Below are 21065 nucleotides of genomic sequence, written 5' to 3'. Positions count from 1 at the left end.
AAAGTGGTGTCAAACTGCATTAACCCTGAGTTACAATTTGAGGTGAGGGGGTAGAATCATGTGGAGTGATAGATAAGGCTTGTGATAACTTGTCTTATCTCTCCTGGTTGTAGGAAATGGCAGAGAGGTGGTCACTTAGCCCATCCCCAGGGCGTCAGATGCTGATCGCTTGTTGCCATCTCAGCATGCGGAGCTAGCTGTCGTGCCACACAGCCCGCTCTCCAAATGGGTCTCATCAGTGGGAGGTCCCAGCGAGTCGTGACTCTCCTGGCTGCAAAGACAGGACAGGCAAGGTCACTCACTTGCCTGGAGGGACTCACAACTTTGGGATTTGAGGAACTTTGAGCTCTTGGGAGATAAAGCAAATTGAACAATGTAGGTCAGGCCTGAGCCAACTTGGACCTTCTACATAGGTGCTTCTACATTACATAGGTGCTTCTACATAAGACTTCCACATTAAGCAGTTGAGGGGGGAAATGAAGGTGTTAGGAATGGCGGGAGTTGAAGTCCAAAGCACCTGGAGGGCCCAAGCTGGCCCAGGCCTGATCTTAAGTGGCTGAGGGGGGAAAAGGAAGGGGCCTGAGGCTGTTAGGAATGATGGGAGTTGACGTCCAAAGCACCTGGAAGGCCCAAGTTGGCCCAGGCCTGATCTTAAGCGGCTGAGGCGGAAAAGGAAAAGGTCTGAGGCTGTTAGGAATGGTGGGAGTTGAAGTCCAAAGCATCTAGAAGGCCCAAGTTGGCCCAGGTCTGATCTTAAGTGGCTGAGGGGAAAAAGGAAAGGGTCTAAGACTGTCAGGAATGGTGGGAGTTGAAGTCCAAAGCATCTAGAAGGCCCAAGTTGGCCCAGGTCTGATCTTAAGTGGCTGAGGGGAAAAAGGAAAGGGTCTAAGACTGTTAGGAATGGTGGGAGTTGAAGTCCAAAGCATCTAGAAGGCCCAAGTTGGCCCAGGTCTGATCTTAAGTGGCTGAGGGGGAAAAGGAAAGGGTCTAAGACTGTCAGGAATGGCGAGAGTTGAAGTCCAAAGCATCTAGAAGGCCCAAGTTGGCCCAGGCCTGATCTTAAGTGGCTGAGGGGGAAAAGGAAAGGGTCTAAGACTGTCAGGAATGGTGGGAGTTGAAGTCCAAAGCATCTAGAAGGCCCAAGTTGGCCCAGGTCTGATCTTAAGTGGCTGAGGGGGAAAAGGAAAGGGTCTAAGACTGTCAGGAATGGCGAGAGTTGAAGTCCAAAGCATCTAGAAGGCCCAAGTTGGCCCAGGCCTGATCTTAAGTGGCTGAGGGGGAAAAGGAAAGGGTCTAAGACTGTCAGGAATGGTGGGAGTTGAAGTCCAAAGCATCTAGAAGGCCCAAGTTGGCCCAGGTCTGATCTTAAGTGGCTGAGGGGGAAAAGGAAAGGGTCTAAGACTGTCAGGAATGGTGGGAGTTGAAGTCCAAGGCATCGAGAGGGTCCAAGTTGGCCCAGGTCTGATCTTAAGCGGCTGAGGGGGAAAAGGAAAGGGTCTAAGACTGTCAGGAATGGTGGGAGTTGAAGTCCAAAGCATCTAGAAGGCCCAAGTTGGCCCAGGTCTGATCTTAAGTAGCTGAGGGGAAAAAGGAAAGGGTCTAAGACTGTTAGGAATGGTGGGAGTTGAAGTCCAAAGCATCTAGAAGGCCCAAGTTGGCCCAGGTCTGATCTTAAGTGGCTGAGGGGGAAAAGGAAAGGGTCTAAGACTGTCAGGAATGGTGAGAGTTGAAGTCCAAGGCATCTAGAAGGCCCAAGTTGGCCCAGGCCTGATCTTAAGTGGCTGAGGGGGAAAAGGAAAGGGTCTAAGACTGTCAGGAATGGTGGGAGTTGAAGTCCAAAGCATCTAGAAGGCCCAAGTTGGCCCAGGTCTGATCTTAAGTGGCTGAGGGGGAAAAGGAAAGGGTCTAAGACTGTCAGGAATGGTGGGAGTTGAAGTCCAAGGCATCGAGAGGGTCCAAGTTGGCCCAGGTCTGATCTTAAGCGGCTGAGGGGGAAAAGGAAAGGGTCTAAGACTGTCAGGAATGGTGGGAGTTGAAATCCAAAGCATCTAGAGGGCCCAAGTTGGCCCAGGTCTGATCTTAAGTGGCTGAGGGGGAAAAGGAAAGGGTCTAAGACTGTCAGGAATGGTGGGAGTTGAAGTCCAAGGCATCGAGAGGGACCAAGTTGGCCCAGGTCTGATCTTAAGTGGCTGAGGGGGAAAGGGAAAGGGCCCGAGGCTGTTAGGAAAGTTGGGGGTTGAAGTTCAAAGCACCTGGAAGGCCCAAGTTGGCCCAGACCTGATATAGATGCTTCCTAGGATGTCCCTTGACTTCAGATATACTTCTTTATCCAATTCGAGAAACCGGTTACTGTGTTGGATCCGAAACAGCTCCAAAACCCAAAATGCACCTGGGAGGCAAGGATCACGTTGTGTCTCTCTGAATCCAGATGGCCTCCGGGGGATAAGGGGAGGAAGAAGACCTCCGTATTGACAACAACCTGGCTCTGTTGGTAAGCTTTCCCAGTTTGGCCGTCCAAAAGCTAGGCATCCTTGTGGAAAGGCAAGGCTCCCTCTCCTCTCAAAGTCAGGCAGAGCGCACAATATCCTTCCAAATCGGAGATGAAAGAACCTTTTTCCTCGGGGCAAAACCAGAGCCGCAAGCCGTCCCGTTCATAAAATCCTAGAAGAGTTGGAAAAGACGTCGTGGGCCATCCAGTCCAACCCGCAGGAAAATCGGATTCAAAGTACCCTCCCCCCCCGCCCTTGGGAAACTGTCTTTAGAAGGGAGGAAAGTGTCAACCTGGGTTGGGGAGGGCAACGTAGGGAGAAAAGCGGGTGATTTGGTCTTTGCCCCTCTCTTTCCTGCCACCAAAGTAGGGGCTGGAGAAGTTTTCGCGTGGGATGGGAAAGGGGGGGGGGGGGGAGAGAGAAAGCAAGCAGGCGAGTGACGTCTGTCTGAAAGAGAGAGAGAGAGAGGCGTGAAGGGAGCGGAGGATGTGGGCTGGGGAGGTTATAAAGGGGCCGAGCCTGGGCCGCCGGACGCCTTTTTGGATACTGCCAGGACCTCGGACGGCGAAGGGAGGCGAAGGCGAGCAAAAGCTCTCCGTCTCCAGGCTCCTCCACTCTTCCTTCTTTCTCCAGCCTCCTCGCGTGCCCTTCTAGCCCTTTCCCCTGGCGGCATGTGGGGCTGGGGGAGCTCCTGGTCCGCGCTGGCCGGACTGCTGGCCTCTTGGCTCCTGCTGGCAGGTAAGACGCCCGGGCGAACCGTCGGGACGCTCGCCCGAACCCCCGCGCGCTTCGTGGGTTTCCCTGGCGGGGCGCGAGGGCTTGGGCCGCCCCACGAAAGGGGTCCCGCAGGCCTCTCCTCCCAGTGGTCCCGGCAGGGTTGGAAGCCGCACTCACAGGGGAAGGAGGATCCTCTCATGGTGGGCCATCGACAGCGGGCTCGCCATCCTGCCCAGACCTCAGAGATGCTGCCGGGAGGGCGCTCGGAGTGTGGGAAGGACGGGCAGCGCCAATGCCTCCCTTCTGCCAACCCATCCTTGGGAAAGGCCATGTAGATCCAAACTAAGGTCTTCGCAGTCATTCAACGGGCCCACCGTCCCACAAGACTCTACCCCTGAAGACAATTATTCTTGGCCACAGAGGGTTTTTCTTTTTCGTGTCAGGCGCGACTTGAGAAACTACAAGTCGCTTCTGGTGTGAGAGAAGTGGCCGTTTGCAAATACGTTGCCGAGGGGATGCCTGGATTTTTGATGTTTTGTCCTCCTGTGGGAGGCTTCCCTCATGTTCCCAAATGGGAAGCTGGAGCTGACAGACGGGAGCTCACCCCGCTCCCGGATTCGAACCGCCGATCTTTCAGTCAGCAATCCTGCTGACACAAAGGTTTAACCCAGAGTTTCTCAACCTTGGGGTCTGGACTCCGGGGGGGGGGGGGGGTGTCATGTGGGCGTGTCAGAGAGGGTCACCAAAGACCATCATAAAACACAATATTTTCTGTTGGTCATGGGGTTCTGTGTGGGAAGTCTGGCCCAATTCTACCGTTTAGTGGGGTTCAGAATGGTCTTTGATTGTACGTGAATTATAAATCCCAGCAACTACAACTCCCAAAATGCCAAGGTCTATTTCTCCCAAACTCCACCAGTGTTCATATTGAGTATTTGTGCCAAGTTTGATCCAGATCTATCATTGTTTGAGTCGGCAGTGCTCTCTGGATGCAAGTGAACTACAACTCCAAAACTCAATGTCAATGCCCACCAAACCCTTCCGGTATTTTCTGTTGGTCATGGGAGTTCTGTGTGCCAAGTTTGATTCAATTCCATCACTGGTAGAATTGTTGGTGAACTATAAATCCCAGCAACTACAACTCCCAAATGACAAACTCAATCCCACCTCCTACCCCACCAGTATTCAGATTTGGACGTATCGGGTATTTGTACCAAATGTTGTCCAGTGAATGAAAATACATCCTGCATATTGGATATTTACATTACGATTCATAACAGTAGCAAAATTACAGTTATGAAGCAGCAACAAAAATAATTTTATGGTTGTGGGTCACCACAACATGGGGAACTGTATTAAGGGGTTGCGGCATTAGAAAGGTTTAACCCACTGCACCACTGGGGTCATGAGTGATTGCCTACGATAATGACGATAGTGTACCAACTATTTTAGGTGTGCTTGGAGCAAGGGTCAAGGATGTTTGAATACAGTTGGGATGCCACTTCAACAGCCATGGCTCAGTGCTATGGTATCCTGGCAGCTGTACTTTCTTTGGAGCCCCACATGGCACAGTGGATTAAATCCTTGTGCCAGTAGGACTGAAGTTCGATAGGTCAGCGGTTGGAATCCAGGGAGAGCGGGTTGAGCACCCTCTGTTAGCTCCAGCTCCCTATGCGGGGACATGTGAAAAGCTTCCCACAAGGATGGTAACACATCAAACATCCGGGTGTTTCCTGGGCAACATCCTTGCAGATGGCCATTTCTCTCACACCAGAAGCAATTTGCCATTTCTCAAGTTGCCCCTGACACATACACATTTTGGGCATTGAATGTTGGCCTTTCATATTTGGAATCTGCCCTGAGTCCCTTTGGGGAATATAAATAAAGATTATTATTATTATTATTATTATTATTATTATTACTTTGGCAAGGCACCGGCACTCTGTGGCCCAAGGCCTTATAAAACTACACTGAGCCCTGACAATTCAAGGGATGCCTAACATTGCGGAGGCACTCTTTGGCTTGCGCTGCTTGCCTCCTGAGTTGTTTGTCTCAAAACCTCCCTCTTCAAGGAGGGTCATGAGCTTCGCTTCTTTTCTGGAAAGGAGTTGGGGTAGATCAGAATCCAGTCCAGATTTGTTTGCTTCTCTGTGTCACTTGCTTGCGTTCAAAGTGTGACTTGACAGGCTGCGGTTTGCTCAGAGTTGGAGCTGCAACTCCATCTACCCTGTAGAACAGGCATGGGCAAACTTTAGCCCTCCAGGTGTTTTCGACTTCAACTCCCACAATTCCTAACAGCCTACTGGCTGTTAGGAATTGTGGGAGTTGAAGTCCAAAACACCTGGAGAGCCTAAGTTTGCCCATGCCTGCTGTAGAATGAATGCAGTTTGGCACGGCTTTAACTGCCTTGGCTCAGTGCTGTGGAATCATATGAGTTGTACTTTTACATGGTCTTTTAAGCTTCTCTGCGAAAGACATCAGACTCCAAATCCCAGGATTCCATAGCATTGAGCAATGGCACTTGAAATGGTGTCAAGCTACATAACTTCTGAAGTGTAGAGTCACCCTGGGTTCTGAATTGTCTGTTGAACCATATGCGAATTGCCCTGTGTGCTAAACATGATGCCTTCAAAGCAAATAACCTTGTGCTTTGACAAAAAAGCTGGATAGATGAGTTGGAATGGGAACTCAGCATGAAAAAGTTTCTTTGGGTGCCTACACCTTCCAGTCTTTTCAGTTTGCATAATCCCCCGAAATGATTTTTCTATGCTCTGCGGAAATGTCACAGAGTGCTAGCTGAATTCGGAGTGAAAGCATGAGAGCAGCTTACCTCTTCTTCAGGACAGCTACCCTGAACAAACACTGAAGTGAGAGTCCAACCTGTGGTTCCCAACCTGTGGTCCATGGACCACCAGTGGTCCACAAGAACGAAAATATGATCTGCATCCTCACCATTACTACACCATTGCCTTAAAACTATGCAACAATGAGAGCGACTGGTCTCACAAAACCCACTTATAGTGTGGTGGCAACAGGGATGTCGGGGATGTCGGGAGAGGCTGACTACCCGCGAAAGATTACTACTACCATATTAGCTCTAGATTATTAAATATGGGTTTCTGTGGGCGAGCAGATGGTGACTACTGGAGGGCATATAGAAACTAGAGCTGATGTGGTCTATCCAATGCAACTTTCTGAATCAGCACCCCAAATTACCAAACCAAATCTCCACCCTTTAAAGACCGATTGGGAAGGGCCAGTTCTTGAAATTCTGACGCGGGCTTACTTGGGAGTAAATGTGATTAGATACAGTTGCCTTTAGTATATTGAACATTAGAGGTATGTTTGCAGATGAACCTGTTTTGTTTGCCTGTTGGATTTCTCTAAAGCAGTTATTTCTGGTGACTGTGCTTCATTTGTTCTGGAGCAGGATATGTATTGGATTTTCAGATCCTCAGTTATAATTGGGGTCATACATGTGAGAAAAAGTGCAGTGGCACAAAAAGTGCAACACTCGAACAAAGGCAATACTGTCGGAGACTAGCAGGGACTCTTTCCCAATGCACCACGTAGGTCAGACATGGGCAAACTTGGACTTCAAAACACCCAGAGGGCCCAAGTTTGCCCATGCCTGATATAGGCACTCATTGACAGCAGCTTCCTTTTCTCATGAGGATCCACTATCCAAAGGAGAAATTGAGCCACCGAAGGGTCACTACTCTTACTTATCTGCTCAAAGGCTCAAAGGCAGTGTCTCAAAGGCCACTCATGCAAATATTGGTAGTTCTGAATGTATTCTTGACAAAGGGAGAAGATTTGTGATTAGGTATATGCATTTGTGTTGTTGAGTTTCTTTGTTGTACCAATGTAGGTTTTAATTAAAAGTGCCGAGCAGCAATAAAAACAAGTGTAAGTGTTATAATTGAGACTTACATATGCATTCTTTGGACTTGATGCTTGTCCCAGAAGTATTTTATAGTCGCTTGTTGTACTCAAAGTGGTTACAGTGCAGGTGAAGTCGAGAGAAATCTGAAGATGAGAGGAGTCTCCATGTTTCTGACTGACAAACCCATGAGATCTGAAATCTATAGTCTGTACTTTTAGCCATGTTTGAGATTGTTGTAAGCAAGGAAGGTAAGGTAACATATAATTATGTATTTTGTGATTTTATATTGTTGTGAACTGCTCTAAGTCCCTGTGGGGAGAGGGAGCAGGATATAAATAAAGCTATTATTATGGTTGTTACTGTTATAATAATTATTATTATTTGGATACATTTCCCGCACATGTTATGGATACAGTTGAGCCAATGACAAATACCATGCTAATGGAAATAGGGAAGTTAAGCAAGAAAGGTGCAATAAATCTTTCCCACTGACACCACTGGGAGAGTCTTTTGTCTCAGAATTGTATTTGTCATAGCATTCCTGTGGCCACACATAGTGTGAGCACCAACCAGCTATCTTCAAACATATCTTTTCCCACTGCCATGTCCAGTCCCTGTTTCCTTCTGTCCATTGTTATCTTCATGGGTCTATAGTCACCACTTTGGTCACCACTTTGGGACTATTCAAGCTTGGGTGGATTTTTAACATGTGCTTCCACTGCATTTTTTGATAATTTGAGAAATGCACATTTCTATATATGCATTTTTCAAATATGCATATATTTTCTACGTAAATCAGGTAATATCAGGATTCTGGAAAGCCAAAATCAAGGTCAATTCCAAGCAGTGCAAGCTGAGGAAAATCTACTGTGCAAATCCCTAATTAATACAATTGGTTATGGGACCTTGCTGAGTATATATAGATACTAATCTGAACATACTGTTATGTTGAGCGATGTATTTAAAAAGAGTGTATAATAAGGTGCAGATTGTTGACAGTTTGTGGAGTTTTTGTAAGCAATATCCTTTGTTTTCTGTGATATCTTTGCCTTGAATTTCCTTTCTTGGATCCAAAAGACCACGGACACATTTCAGTGGATTCATAGAGTTTATACTTTTTTGGCTGGTTTTCAAGTTGCATAAATTTGGCCATCTTGACCACACTATGGTGTTGCTTGGCTCAGTTCCCATTTGTAAAATGTTGGAGAATTTGAACATCTGGTCTTAGAGAACTAGTAATGCATCAGATTAAAAGTTAGTGCATCTGAAGCAAAATTTAAGTCTGAGCATCTAAAGTGACATCTAAATAAGGGCAAGCAAATCATAGCATTTGTGGGACTAATAATAAAAACTTATCCCCTTGTTTCAAAGGAGTTACAATTAAAATTCATTCTTTAGAGGTTTTTAAACAAAGGCTGGATGGCCATCTGTCAGGGGTGCTTTGAATGCAATTTTCCTGCTTCTTGGCAGGGGGAAGGACTGGATGGCCCATGAGGTCTTTTCCAACTCTTTGATCCTATGGTTTCATATAATGAAGAGAAGTAGAAGTAGAAGGAGATGGGGAAAAAGTTCTATATGGGGTTTTGAAATAAAGCAATACTCCAAAATCTAAAATGATCAGTATGAGATAGTGACACTTTTGTTTTATGATGGTTAGATGCATGGAAAGTTTGCTTCATATATAAAATATTGAAAATATTGTGTGTAAAGTTACCTTCAGGTTAAGTGTATAAGATTTTGTGTGTGTGTCAGGAGTGACTTGAGAAACTGCAAGTCACTTCTGGTGTGAGAGAATTGGCCATCTGCAAGGAACGCCTGGGTGTTTGGTGTTTTACCATCCTGTGGGAGGCTTATCTCATGTCCCCGCATGGGAAGCTAGAGCTGAGATGGGAGCACTCTCTGTTCCCCAGATTCTAACTGTCAACCTGTTGGTCAGCAGTCCTGCCGACATATTGTTCAACCCATTGCATCACCAGGGGCTCCAGTATATAAATGTATAAGAAACATAAATGAATGTTGTGTTTAGACTCTGGTCCCCATCTCCAAGATATCAGGTTACATATATGCATATATTCTAAAATTTGGGGGGGAGGGACCCTGAAATATCAAAGACTGCTGGTTTTTGGGGAAAGGATGTTAGCCTGCACTTAAAAATGCCTCCTCTATGGGATGGCTAAGGGTGTCGCTGATGTTCAAGCATGCACAAAATGCGTTCTCACACTTTAGTCAATAAGGTTGTATGTGTGCAAGGTGTACAGTTTTTGGAATGCAGTTGAATGTATAAATCTGAAGAAAATTCTTATTAAAAAAACATCTTACGACGGACTTAATGCTGTTAAAAAACAAAGAAAAGCCTCAAGCCCCAAACAATGGAGCTGGGCACGGATCGGATGTGGAAGTGGGGGAAGGAAGAGGTCTGTGGATGTAGACTTCAGAGATGTGCACATCCCTAATTATGACTCCGGAGTTGTGCCAAAAACTTCACAGAAGAGCCAGGCGTTCCGTGTAGCAAGGGAGTCGTTTGAGGGAGCGGGAGGCCTTCAAAGAACAGAGGGCGGTGGATCTTGAGCAGCAGAGGTCATGGTCAGAGATGTATCAGGAGATGGGAGCCAATTCTGGGGAGCAAGGCCATGGAGGATGTTGAGGGTAAGGGCAACAAGGTTGTGCTGGAAGCTGGGCAGGGAGCCAGCACAATGCTCAAGAGGCCTTCGACATTGTGCCACTTTCTTGTAAATGCAGTTACCGAGAAGCTCAAGTGTTCAAGTGCCATAATTAGGCCAATATAAATACAATTTTGCTTAGTTTTTTTTGAAAAAATCTTGTATCTTCGAAAATTGTGTATTGTATAATTTTTGCCAATGATAATCAGTGAGGTTTGTATTTGAATGCTGTCTTGAAATGACAGCAAAGTGCTATTGAATTTTCTACCAGCCTCAGACAAAGGTCTGCCGACAATGGGATTGTTAGTTAATTATGTTGTATGAGATGCTAATGCAATAACAGACCCCTTCCAAAACAATCCTTGACCCCTTTGTGCTCTTTTTGTGGGTTGCTCATATTGAGGAATTCAGGCTACGATAGCAAAGGAAATAAATGAGGTTGAGACAATTGAGAATGGAAGGGCACAAGGAAGCCACACAGACCTTGGCTTGAATCTTATTGTTCCTTTTAGTGAGAAAAGGCCATTAAATCAGTGACATTTACAGGGGGACTTACTAATATACCATTGACTCAATGGATCTGTTCTTGGGATTAACATTGCTTTCAGAGTAGAATACAAAGGTAGGGCTGCTGTTTGATTTTGTTTATTTTCCATAAGGAACTAAGGAAAAGACCAGGAATGTAGCTTATTTTAAGGACATAGAGCACCATAATCAGAAAGCCTTATAAGCAAAGACACCTATCATGAGATTATACAACAGACCTACATGGCAACCCTAACTCAAAGATTCACCAACTGTGGGACATTTTGGATTAGATACAAGTGATTTTGAAAATCTGCTACCAGCAACCTATACTGAAAAACTGCTCTGCTGAGTAAGATCTGGTGACAAAAGAGCCAAAAAGAGAAGAGAAGGTTGAGATTAAAGGAGTCAAGTTATGCAAGATCCAACCTTCTGTGGTTTATGATCACAGTCACAATGCTAGCACAGTTAGACTGGCTTAAAACATTGGCTGTACTGACTGGAACTGATAGAACCGAAGCCCAATGACTCTGGAGGACCATAGTTTCCCATATGCCTGGATAAAAATCAGAAAATTCTGACTGCCTTTTCAAGCCAATATGTAACTGCAACTGATGTTACATCTGATGAATTAGGCTACTGACAGTCCCCAAGTTACAAACAAGAGAAAGCTCTACCGAGTCCCTTCCCGGAGATGGTGGTAGGGTATAAAAATAAAGTAGTAGTAATAGTTGTTGTTGTTGTTATTTGAAACACAACAAGATGAGTCCACAGCAGACAAGATCACTCTGGTGGCTGTTGTATTGGATCACACGTCAGACACTTCCCAAGTGTCTAGGGTGGCCTTCTGCAGCTGGCAGAGGGTAATTTTGTCAGCACCAATTGTGTTTAAGTGCAGGCCAAGGTCTTTAGGCACTGCACCCAGTGTGCCGATCACCACTGGGACCACCTTTATTGGCTTGTGCCAGAGTCTTTGCAGTTCAATCTTTAAATCTCATATCGTGTCAGTTTTTCCGGTTGTTTCTCTTCAATCCTGCTGTCACCTGGGATTGCAACATCGACAATCCATACTATGTTTTTTAACACGATCATGAGGTCAGGAGTATTGTGCTGCAAAACTCTGTCTGAATTCGGAAGTCCCAGAGGAGTTTGACATGTTCATTTTCTGTAATTATTATTATTATTATTATTATTATTATTATTATTATTAGATAGGTTCTGTAGGTTTGTTGTTAAGTGGAATTTGTGTATAAGTAGGAAGAGGTGTAATTACAGTCAAAAATATTTTTTTTAGCTTTGGATAACATAGGAAAGGGTGTTTCCTTTGTTGTTTGTGCCCCTGTTCAGAAGATTTCACCTCCCTTTCTGTCCCTGCAATAACTGTATTTTGAAAAGTTTTGCTTGTTGTGGAAACAAAGATTGGTGAGGAAGCTTCAGTGGTGACACCTTTTCCCATGATAACTCTTTCAGGAGTGAATTTCCCTTCCCAGGGGTAGATTTCTCTCACATCCTGTTGTTTCATCCCTGTTTGCAACTATGAGTCATTTATAATTCGTATGTTTGTAACTCGCGGACTGCCTGTATGTTCACAAAAGCTTATGCTAGAACCTTTTTCCTACAAGCTAGTGTCAAGACTGGATTATATTGTCTTTTTAATGCTATAACAGAATAACACCACTTTTGTTATCAAAACAAGAATGCCTAACCTTCTTTGGGAGAAGTACATCTGTATATGTAGAAGTACATCTGTATATGTTTGAATTCCATTGCACTGCAACAATATATTTGGATGAGTCCTAGAGTAAATCAAGCCTGAATTTTCAATACAACCAAAAACGACTAAGCTGAGGCTCTCATACTTTGGATATACCAGTGATTCTTAACCTATGGGTCCCCAGGTGTTTTAGCCTACAACTCCGAGAAATCCCAGCCAGTTTACCAGATATTAGGACTTCTGGGAGTTGCAAGCCAAACCATCTGGGGACCCACAGGTTGAGAACCACTGGGATATGCCGTGAGATGATATGACTCATTAGAAAAATGACAGTGGTGGGTAAAGTGAGATATCATAGGAAAATAGTAAGAATACATTACAGATTGATTGGTTAAATCAAGAAATTTCCTGCCTTGACTTTGCAAAATGTGAACAGAAGTCCTTGGAAATTTCCTATTCATAGGATTGCCATAAGGCAAAGCTGACTTAATGGCAAATAGCACACGCACAAACCAACAAAGAGAAATTATTGACTCCATTGGTTTCAGTGAGCTTAAGGAGGGCTATTTCTGTTTTTATTAGCTACACACAAAATTTACTTCTTTCCATTCATATGCTGAAGCTGAAAGTCACATTGCTTTCAGCTGAATCCACCTCTTGCAATGAAAGGTCTATTGCAGACATGAGTGGGTGATACAAAAAGTGGTTTCTAGGTGACATATCTTCAGTGTCTGCTGCATGATTCATTGCACTGTATTGTGTTGTACTGTTTCAACTGGATATGAGTAGGTTAGACTAACTAGGAAGTGTGGGAGCTCTTATTGAGAAACTGTTTCTTAGGCAAAATTGTTCTACTGTGAAAGAATTGTAGAGTAATTATCATAACAGCCCTAATAGATCAGGGCACAGAGCTATCCGGGAGAGCAGCAGATCTCCAATTGGAGACAACCAAACACTTTGGGAAGCCCACTCACAGGACATGAAAGCAACGGTCCCCTCCTCATTGGCATCTCCTCTTTGGATTTTCTAAACCTGGAGGTGGGAATCATGTGGCTTTTCAGATGTTGTTGAAATGTAAGGTCCCGCAGCTCTAACAGGAAAAAACTTATGGAGAAGGATCCTGAAAACTGCAGCCCAGCAATGGAAGATTACATTATTCTTGTAATAAACACAAAAGGTTAAAGTAAAGTTAAAGGTTTCCTTTGACATTAAGTCTAGTTGTGTCCGACACTAGGGGGTAGTGCTCATCTCAATTTCTAGCCAAAGAGTCGGCGTCATCCATAGACTTCTCCAAGGTCATGTGGCCAGCATGACTGCATGGAGCACCCTTACCTTCCCACCGGAGCGGTACATATTGATCTACCCACATTTGCATGTTTTTGAACTGCTCGGTTGGCAGAAGCTGGGGCTAACAACAGGAGCTCACCTTGCTCCCAGATTGGAGCTGCTGACCTTTCGGTCAGCAAGTTCAGCAGCTCAGCAGTTTAACTCACTGTGCCACTGGGGGCTCCACACAAAAGGTTACAAAGCTGAAAAACAAACATACAGAATACTTGTGTTCACACACACACAGGCTAAAAAGTTAATAAAAAAGCAGGATGGAAGAGACAATAGATTTTAAGAAATGATTACATTTTGGCTGATAGGTAAGCATTTAATTATATTTCAAGTTTTAAAAAAGTAAGCCCTAATGGTGCTTCTAATTTTTCTTAGTTATGTATCATCTTGTAATAGTCCACAATCAGGAAACAACATTATTGGTTTGCAATTATTTTAAAAAATAAAAACAAAACAAGAAGTGCTTTAGACTATTGGATACAGTGTCTAATTTTATTTTATTTTATGAATATGGGATTGTATCCTTGATATGCGGAATAAGTTTGGTTTAATTTTTAAAGACATTTAGTTCTCTGAAAATGTTTGTGGAAGGCAGGCACAAATAAAACAAGGATGCAACATGGGAAATGCCAGTTCTAAAATGATGCTTATGGCATATGTTTATCACCAAAAGTTAGCAAGTTGCCTTCAAGTTGTTTTTAATTTATGACACTGGGATGTCTTGGAATTATTTATTCAGGGGTGGTTTGTTATTAACATTCTCTGATTTTGATCCTTATGCAAAATTAACTGTTAGCCAATCAATTGATTTAAACCCATAGGAATATTCTATGGCATGAAGTCTAAGCAGGTTGTATCCAGTCTGTTTCACTGGCAGCTGATGGATCTGATGACAATCAGGTCAGTGAATTTGCTGAACCACAAAATTGGTTTATCATTTTGGATACTCCTTTAGATGTCAAACTAAAATCCAAAATAGTTTCACCATTAACACTGGCATTGGAGCAGATACTCATTACTGATCTGTCTGACTATTCTTCCATCTGTCCCTGTTTCACAATGAGCTCACCATGTAGTAAAATTCAATTACATCCAGTTACATCAGGTCTGAATATGTCTCAGTGAAACCGAAACAATTCCATGGAAGAATTAGTTTGGGTCTGTTGGAAACTAAGTAAGTGAGGTTTATATATCTGTGGATTGTTCAGAGTGGGAGAAAGATCTCTTGTCTGCTAGAGGCATGTGTGAATGTTGAAATTTGCCACCTTTATTAGCATTTAATGGCCTGCAATCCTTTGTTGGGAGGTGTTAGCTGGTCCTAATCAAGGTGGCAAATTTCAACATTCACATGTACCTCTAGCAGGCAAGAAATCTTTCTCCCACCCTGGAAAAACCATAGATACATAAACCTCACTTACTTAGTTTCCAACAGACCCCTCAACCTCTGAGGATGCCTGCCATGGATTTGGGAAAAATGTCAGGAGAGAATGCTTTTGGAACATGGCCATACAGCCCAGAAAACTCACAGCAACCCAGTGATTCTTGCCATGAAAGCCTTCAACAACACATTCTGAGCTTTCATTTATTTATTTCGTGTCAAAAGCATTACATAAATAAATAAGTTTAAAACTGATAAAATAAAGGAATCACAAGCAGTTAAAAAAAGCAGGCGACAGCAACTGCATTGTCTGTAGCTTTAAACAGTTCCTCCTCTGTGTATGAGGCAAGGCACTGTGGGCAAGCATACAGATGTGGAGTTGTTTGTTCTGCTCCACAGTCGCACAAAGTGGAGGATTCTTCTAGGTAGTGCCATTTTGCCAGGTTATCTTTTGATCTACCCACTCCACTTCTGAGTCTGTTCAGGGACTTCCAAGTTGCCCATTCTGAGCTGATATATCTTGATATAATTTGACTTTGTTTTATGGTGAACCCACTGAATAATTGTCAAAGCTCTTGAATGATGGATAGATGGACAGACACATGAACAATCACATGTCTTTCAGATCACTAAACCTAAACAGAACACAATTAAACTTCCTGATCCTAACCTTTCCAAAGGTGGAAACATTATTAATATCTGGTTACTATGGGGCATTATTTTCAAGTGTTGGGTAAAACGCAGGTGACATGCAAGCCCAGACTGCCATTGCTTTGCTCTCCCAGAGCCATCCTTGTGCAGCGGTCTGAGAGTTAGACTAACTCTGGAGACCAGGGTTCAAATCCCCACTAAGCAATTGGTTGAGTCACAAATGGACTTGCATTTGTAGGTTTTATTATTTGGGTTTGGGAGGCATTTCTGGGAATCTATGCAGACCTGGGTTGGTCATAGGAGCATAAAATTGGATTCTCAGTCTATGGCAGTTTGTAACCTTTGTTTTGAACATTGAAATACAGTGCTCCCTCACCTATTGCGGGTGTTACGTTCCAGGACCACCCGCAAAAAGTGAATATCTGTGAAACAGGGATGCTCTCTCTCTCTCTCTCTGTGTGTGTGTGTGTATAGTTCCGAGTGTGAGGCAGAAGTCCGGAGAGATTTAAAGGCACCACACACTTTTTTTGCTAGCTATCTCTGCTTTGCTTTGCAATCTCTCTTAATTGGCTGCTTCTCTCCTGAGGGGGAGAGTGAAACCCCCTTCCACACTCCATCGTTGCCAGGAGGCAGGATTAGAATGCCACTCTAAGCAATAGCAATCATTCATAAAATGGGAGGCAAAAACTCGTGAAACAGCGAGTCTGCAAAAAGCGAACTGTGAAGTAGCAAGGGAACACTGTACTTCGAGTCACTATTGATCTTCATTTGGCTTCATTCTTGAAGTTAGATGGGATTTCCTTTGGAAACTGCTTAGCAACTAGGGAACAGGGCTTCAAGCCTTCAAGCTGCTATATTCAGATGCCCCCCCCCCCTTTCCACACACACATTTTTAAGTGAGTGGCAGTAACTCTTTATGAGCAGATCTTAGGAAATTGTTTCTTTAACAAACCAATTTCCTGCCATTGTAGTTCCACAGCCCAGAAAAGGATTAGTTGCCACCATTTCAAAAACATTTATAGACATTCTTGCTTGTCAAAAATAACTAGAATAGTTACTTTTTTACAAGCCCACTGGCTAATACAAGTCACTACAGAGTAGCAAAAACATATTCTTCCCCTGTTTCCCTTATTGCAGGCATGGACAAACTTCGACCCACCAGGTGTTTTGGACTTCAACTTCCACAATTCCTAACAGCTGAATTTTGCTCATGTCTGCCTTTTTGTCAACTTCAGTACTTACATTAAGCGACAGTTGGACCATGTGATATTTCTACATTGCTGGAGAATTTCCTAAATCTCAAACTCTTTCTTTGAAATTTATAAAGAAACCTACACATTCTAGGAGTCTTTTCAAGAAGCAAATCCGGCAAAATAGTCACTCATTCCTTAGAATTGCTTGACAATATCCTCTGAATGAAAGATCATGGTGATTTTATTATCATAGAATCATAGAGTTGAAAGAGAGTTTGTGGGCCATCCAGTCCAACCCCCTGCCAAGAAGCAGGAAAATCACATTCAAAGCATCCCCAACAGATGGCCATCCAGTTTCTGTCTTAAAGCCTCCAAAGAAGGAGCCTCCACCATACTCCGGGGAGGGAGTTCCACCGTTGAACAACTGTCTGTCACAGTCAGGAAGTTCTTCCTAATGTTCAGATGTCAAACAGGAAAAAGTGCAAAGGGGGGTTAATAATAGCAAGAAAATGGCACTTCTTTATTCCTTCCATACTCCTCCACTCCTCAAGGTATTTTTCATTTTTTTTAAAAAAAAAACACTTGGGTTTATTATACAAGTTTATATATCTTCCTTCTTACAGAAATTAAGTCATGCAGTATTGAGACATAAATATAAATGAGTCATAATAAATACTCAAGCTTTACCCATTTTCAAAGCCAAAACAGTGATATTATGAAGTCTTGAAAGATTTACTTAGTTGCAAAAATCCTATGTTATTGGTTTGAAGTGCTCTTTCATCCTCCTGTTGTCATATACGCTTTAGGCTTTTCCAGTTTTATTTTCATTTTCCTACTCAGGATAATTGCCAATAATATGATGAGAGCCCATGCAAGTCATAACTGTATTTGTTAAGAAACAAAAAAATAAGGCTACAGTCTTCGTCATACTAAACTGGGAACAAATGCCATTGAATTGTCGGAGGCTTTCATGGCCGGAATCACTGGGTTGTTGTAGGTTTTTCGGGCTATATGGCCATGGTCTAGAGGCATTCTCTCCTGATGTTTTGCTGCATCTATGGCAAGCATCCTCAGAAGTAGTGAGGTCTTTTGGAACTAGGAAAAAGGGTTTCTATATCTGTGGAATGACCATGGTGAGACAAAGGACTCTTGTCTGCTGGAGCTAGGTGTGAATGTTTCAACTGACCACTTTGATTAGCATATCATGGCCTGACAGTGCACTGATTTTGATTTTGCCATTTCATATAATACACACTATTTTACTATCCCATTTTATATAACAGGACTTGTGTTTTCACGGATTTTAGTATCCCTGAGGGGCTGGAGGTATCTTGAACCAAACTGCAGGGAATATTTATTTATTTACAGTATTAATATTTATATTCCACCCTTCTCACCTGAAGGGAACTCAGGGCAGATCACAGAACACAAGTATGGCAAACATTCAATCCCGATTATACAATGACATGACAAACAACAGTGTCTTGACAGAAGGGTCAGTGCCATCCAACATACCATTGCATTGATTTTTCCATCAGATGTTCTTGTGTGCTTCCAAATCACCCCTCTCAAAGAATTATAGTTTGTTAGACAATGGAACCAAGAACTGTAATCAATTTAATCTAAATTATGGTTTATTGAATCAAGACAGGTTCAGAAATTATGGTTTAATCCTGACTTATTTTATTTGGACATATTTAACCAAGAGATCCATCTGAAAGTGCTCAAATATGGTCTATTTATTAGCAGAACATCCCATCTCATTTTTATCTAGGGGTTCTCTGGAGGTGTTTTTTCAGGGGACTATAGAAAATCATAAAAACCATTTATTATTATTCTTAAACAAACCAGATTCCTTTGTATATAAAACCATAATGTATTAGAACTATTGCTTTTGTAGAAGTAACATGTAATAATAATAATAATAATAATAATAATAATAATTCACTTTATTTATATTCCACTTTATCTCTCCGGAGAAACTCAGAGCAGATTACAATATGGATATATGAGGCAAACATTCCATGCCTTTGACACACAGTGAACTATGACATACAACACAGACAAAGGTAAAGGCTTTCCCCTTTTTCTATCTCTGGAATCTGGAGGCGATGCTCAGCTCTGGCCATGAGGAGGTACTCTTGTTCCATTTTTCCATGCCAAGGCGCCTGTTATCCATAGACATCTCCGATTCTGTTGCCAGCATGTCTGCATATGTGCATGGGGAGCCCTTTTACCTTCCTGCTGGGGCAGTACCTATTGATCCACTCACATTGCATGGTTTCAAACTGTTAGGTTGGCAGAAGCTAGGGCTGACAGTCGGGATCTCACCCCGATTGATGCCTTCAAATTGCCAACCTTCTGGACTGCAGATTTCCTGCAGATAGTGGTTTAACCCATTGTGCTACCATGGCCCCATTATGTTTTTTTTTTATTCATTGTTAAATTATATCCTGTCTTTTCTTCTTTGAACTCAAGAGTAGTACACATAGTTCTGCTTCCCTAATTTATCCTCACAGCAACCCTAAAAAATAGATCACATTGAAAAAGTTAGATTGGTCCAATGTCCTAAAGTGAGCTTACTGGGTTAATGGAGATGTAGGGATCTGGATATCAGAAGTACCAGTTCAATAGTCAAATCAGTACACCACTTTTATGGTTTAATATTAATTGTGAAGCAGCTAAAATGATTTGTAGATTTTTAAGGTACAATATAACAACAACAACAACAACAACAACAACAACAACAACAACATTTTATTTATATTCTGCTCTTCTCACCCCAAAGGGAACTAAGGGCAGATCACAGTATACATATACGGCAAATATTCAATGCCGTTTTGTATAGACAATACAAAGACAGATGGAACAGAAGGAGGTGTGTTGTTTTGACTCAGTGGCCAGCTCTTTGGTGTAAAACACCTCCCCCGCTTTTAACAGTACCTAATTTCTCTAATTACAGCTAAATCTGTTTTTGAACTGCTTAGGTTAACAGTAAGCTGGGCTGATGGTTAGCAGCTCACACCGACCCAGGGCTTCGAACTTGCAACCTTTCGGTTGATAGATCTTATAGTTGCTGGTGACTTACCAGCTATGCTAAACTCCCAAACCATCTCTTCTCTCCATTATAGTAGGAGACATAGCCTTTGTGCTATCTTTATGCTTTGCTGGTCCTTTCTATGTCTCTTCATTGTCCCTTCAGTATTTTATAGTGAGATACCCCTCACTGCTGATCCCCACCAATTGTGCATTCATGAGATGATCTGCCCCATTTTCTGTGCCTTTAGAGTGATATGCTGTTCTTGGCTAATTTTTTACAGACATGATTGAAGAGGAATTTCGGTTTAAAACCACAAAAGACCTGATTAGAAGCTCCATGAAGCAAATCAGAACACTGCCTTGATTGTAGTGAATTTTAATCAAGTCCTAAATTGAATAACTTGAGAATTTTGCTCGACATAAATTTCATCCTGCCATCTCTTTCAAAGCAGCAGATGCAAAACAGCTAAGAGATTGAGATGTTTAATTCTAAGACTTATGAGAGTTTAACAAGTTTAATTTTGCAATGACAAGTCTCATAAAATAAAAATGAGCAAGAGGTAGGCAGTATGTAACTGTATAAAACAAATAATAAAGTTGTGGTTGCTGTATTTTAAAAATAGAAAAAATTGTGCACTGTGTAAGTAATTTTATTACTATGTAAGTAGATAAATCTAAGTCATGCTACAATTCTTACCACTCCACTCTGTGTGGATACGTTATCGGTGGCACAATGGGTTAAACCCTTGGTGCCAGCAGAATTGAAGACCGACAGGTCGTAGGTTCAAATCCGGGGAAAGTGCAGATGAGCTCCCACTGTCAGCCCTGGCTCTCCATGCAGGGACATGAGAGAAGCCTCCCACAAGGATGGTAAAACATCGGAATATCCGGGCATCCCCTGGGCAACATCCTTATAGACGGCCAATTCTCTCACACCAGAAGCAACTTGCAATTTCTCAAGTCGTTCCTGACATGCACACAAAAAAAACAAAAACAAAACCAAACCATATTTTGGACAGTTTAGCCTGAAAAGAAGATGAACTGAGATATAATGCCTTAGAGTCCTTTCTGATTCATGGTGACCCTAAAGCAAGCTTATTATGGGATTTCCTTTGAAAAATTGTTCAGAGGCAGTTTGCGTTTACATTTTTCTCAGGCTGAGAGAGTGTGACTTGTCTAAGGTCACATAGTGGATTTCCATAGCCAAGCAGGGATTTGAACTCTAGTTTCTATAGTTATAGTCCAATGCTCAAAGCACTACGCCATATTGGTGTTCACATAAGACATAATGCAGGTTTAAAAAGTGTGTATGATATAAAGAAAGAAGATAGGCAGAGGCTTTTTGCTCCTTTGCACAATGCTGAAAGTCATGATCACCTTTTGAAGCTGAACAGTGGGAGATTCAGGACAAATAACAGGAAGTACTTATTTACAAAGCACAGGGTTTAGCTGTGGAATTCATTGCCCCCAAAAGC

The 21065-nt window shown here is 42.9% G+C and overlaps 1 protein-coding gene across 1 annotated transcript in view; it reads left to right on the top strand.

Moving 5' to 3' along the window:
• The first annotated feature begins 2972 nt into the window (after window positions 1-2972).
• Window positions 2973-21065, top strand: part of FLT1 (fms related receptor tyrosine kinase 1) — a 140400-nt gene continuing 122307 nt past the window's right edge. Inside the window, exon 1 of the mRNA XM_060770885.2 lies at window positions 2973-3227. Within this exon, the coding sequence (XP_060626868.2) occupies window positions 3161-3227 (67 nt within the window). The 5' untranslated portion in view covers window positions 2973-3160. The remainder of the gene's footprint in view (window positions 3228-21065) is intronic.

Source organism: Anolis sagrei, chromosome 3 (assembly GCF_037176765.1).
Source record: "Anolis sagrei isolate rAnoSag1 chromosome 3, rAnoSag1.mat, whole genome shotgun sequence".
Lineage (NCBI taxonomy): Eukaryota > Metazoa > Chordata > Lepidosauria > Squamata > Dactyloidae > Anolis > Anolis sagrei.
The sequence above is the reverse complement of the archived record's forward strand: the minus strand, read 5'-3'. Positions and strand labels throughout refer to the sequence as shown.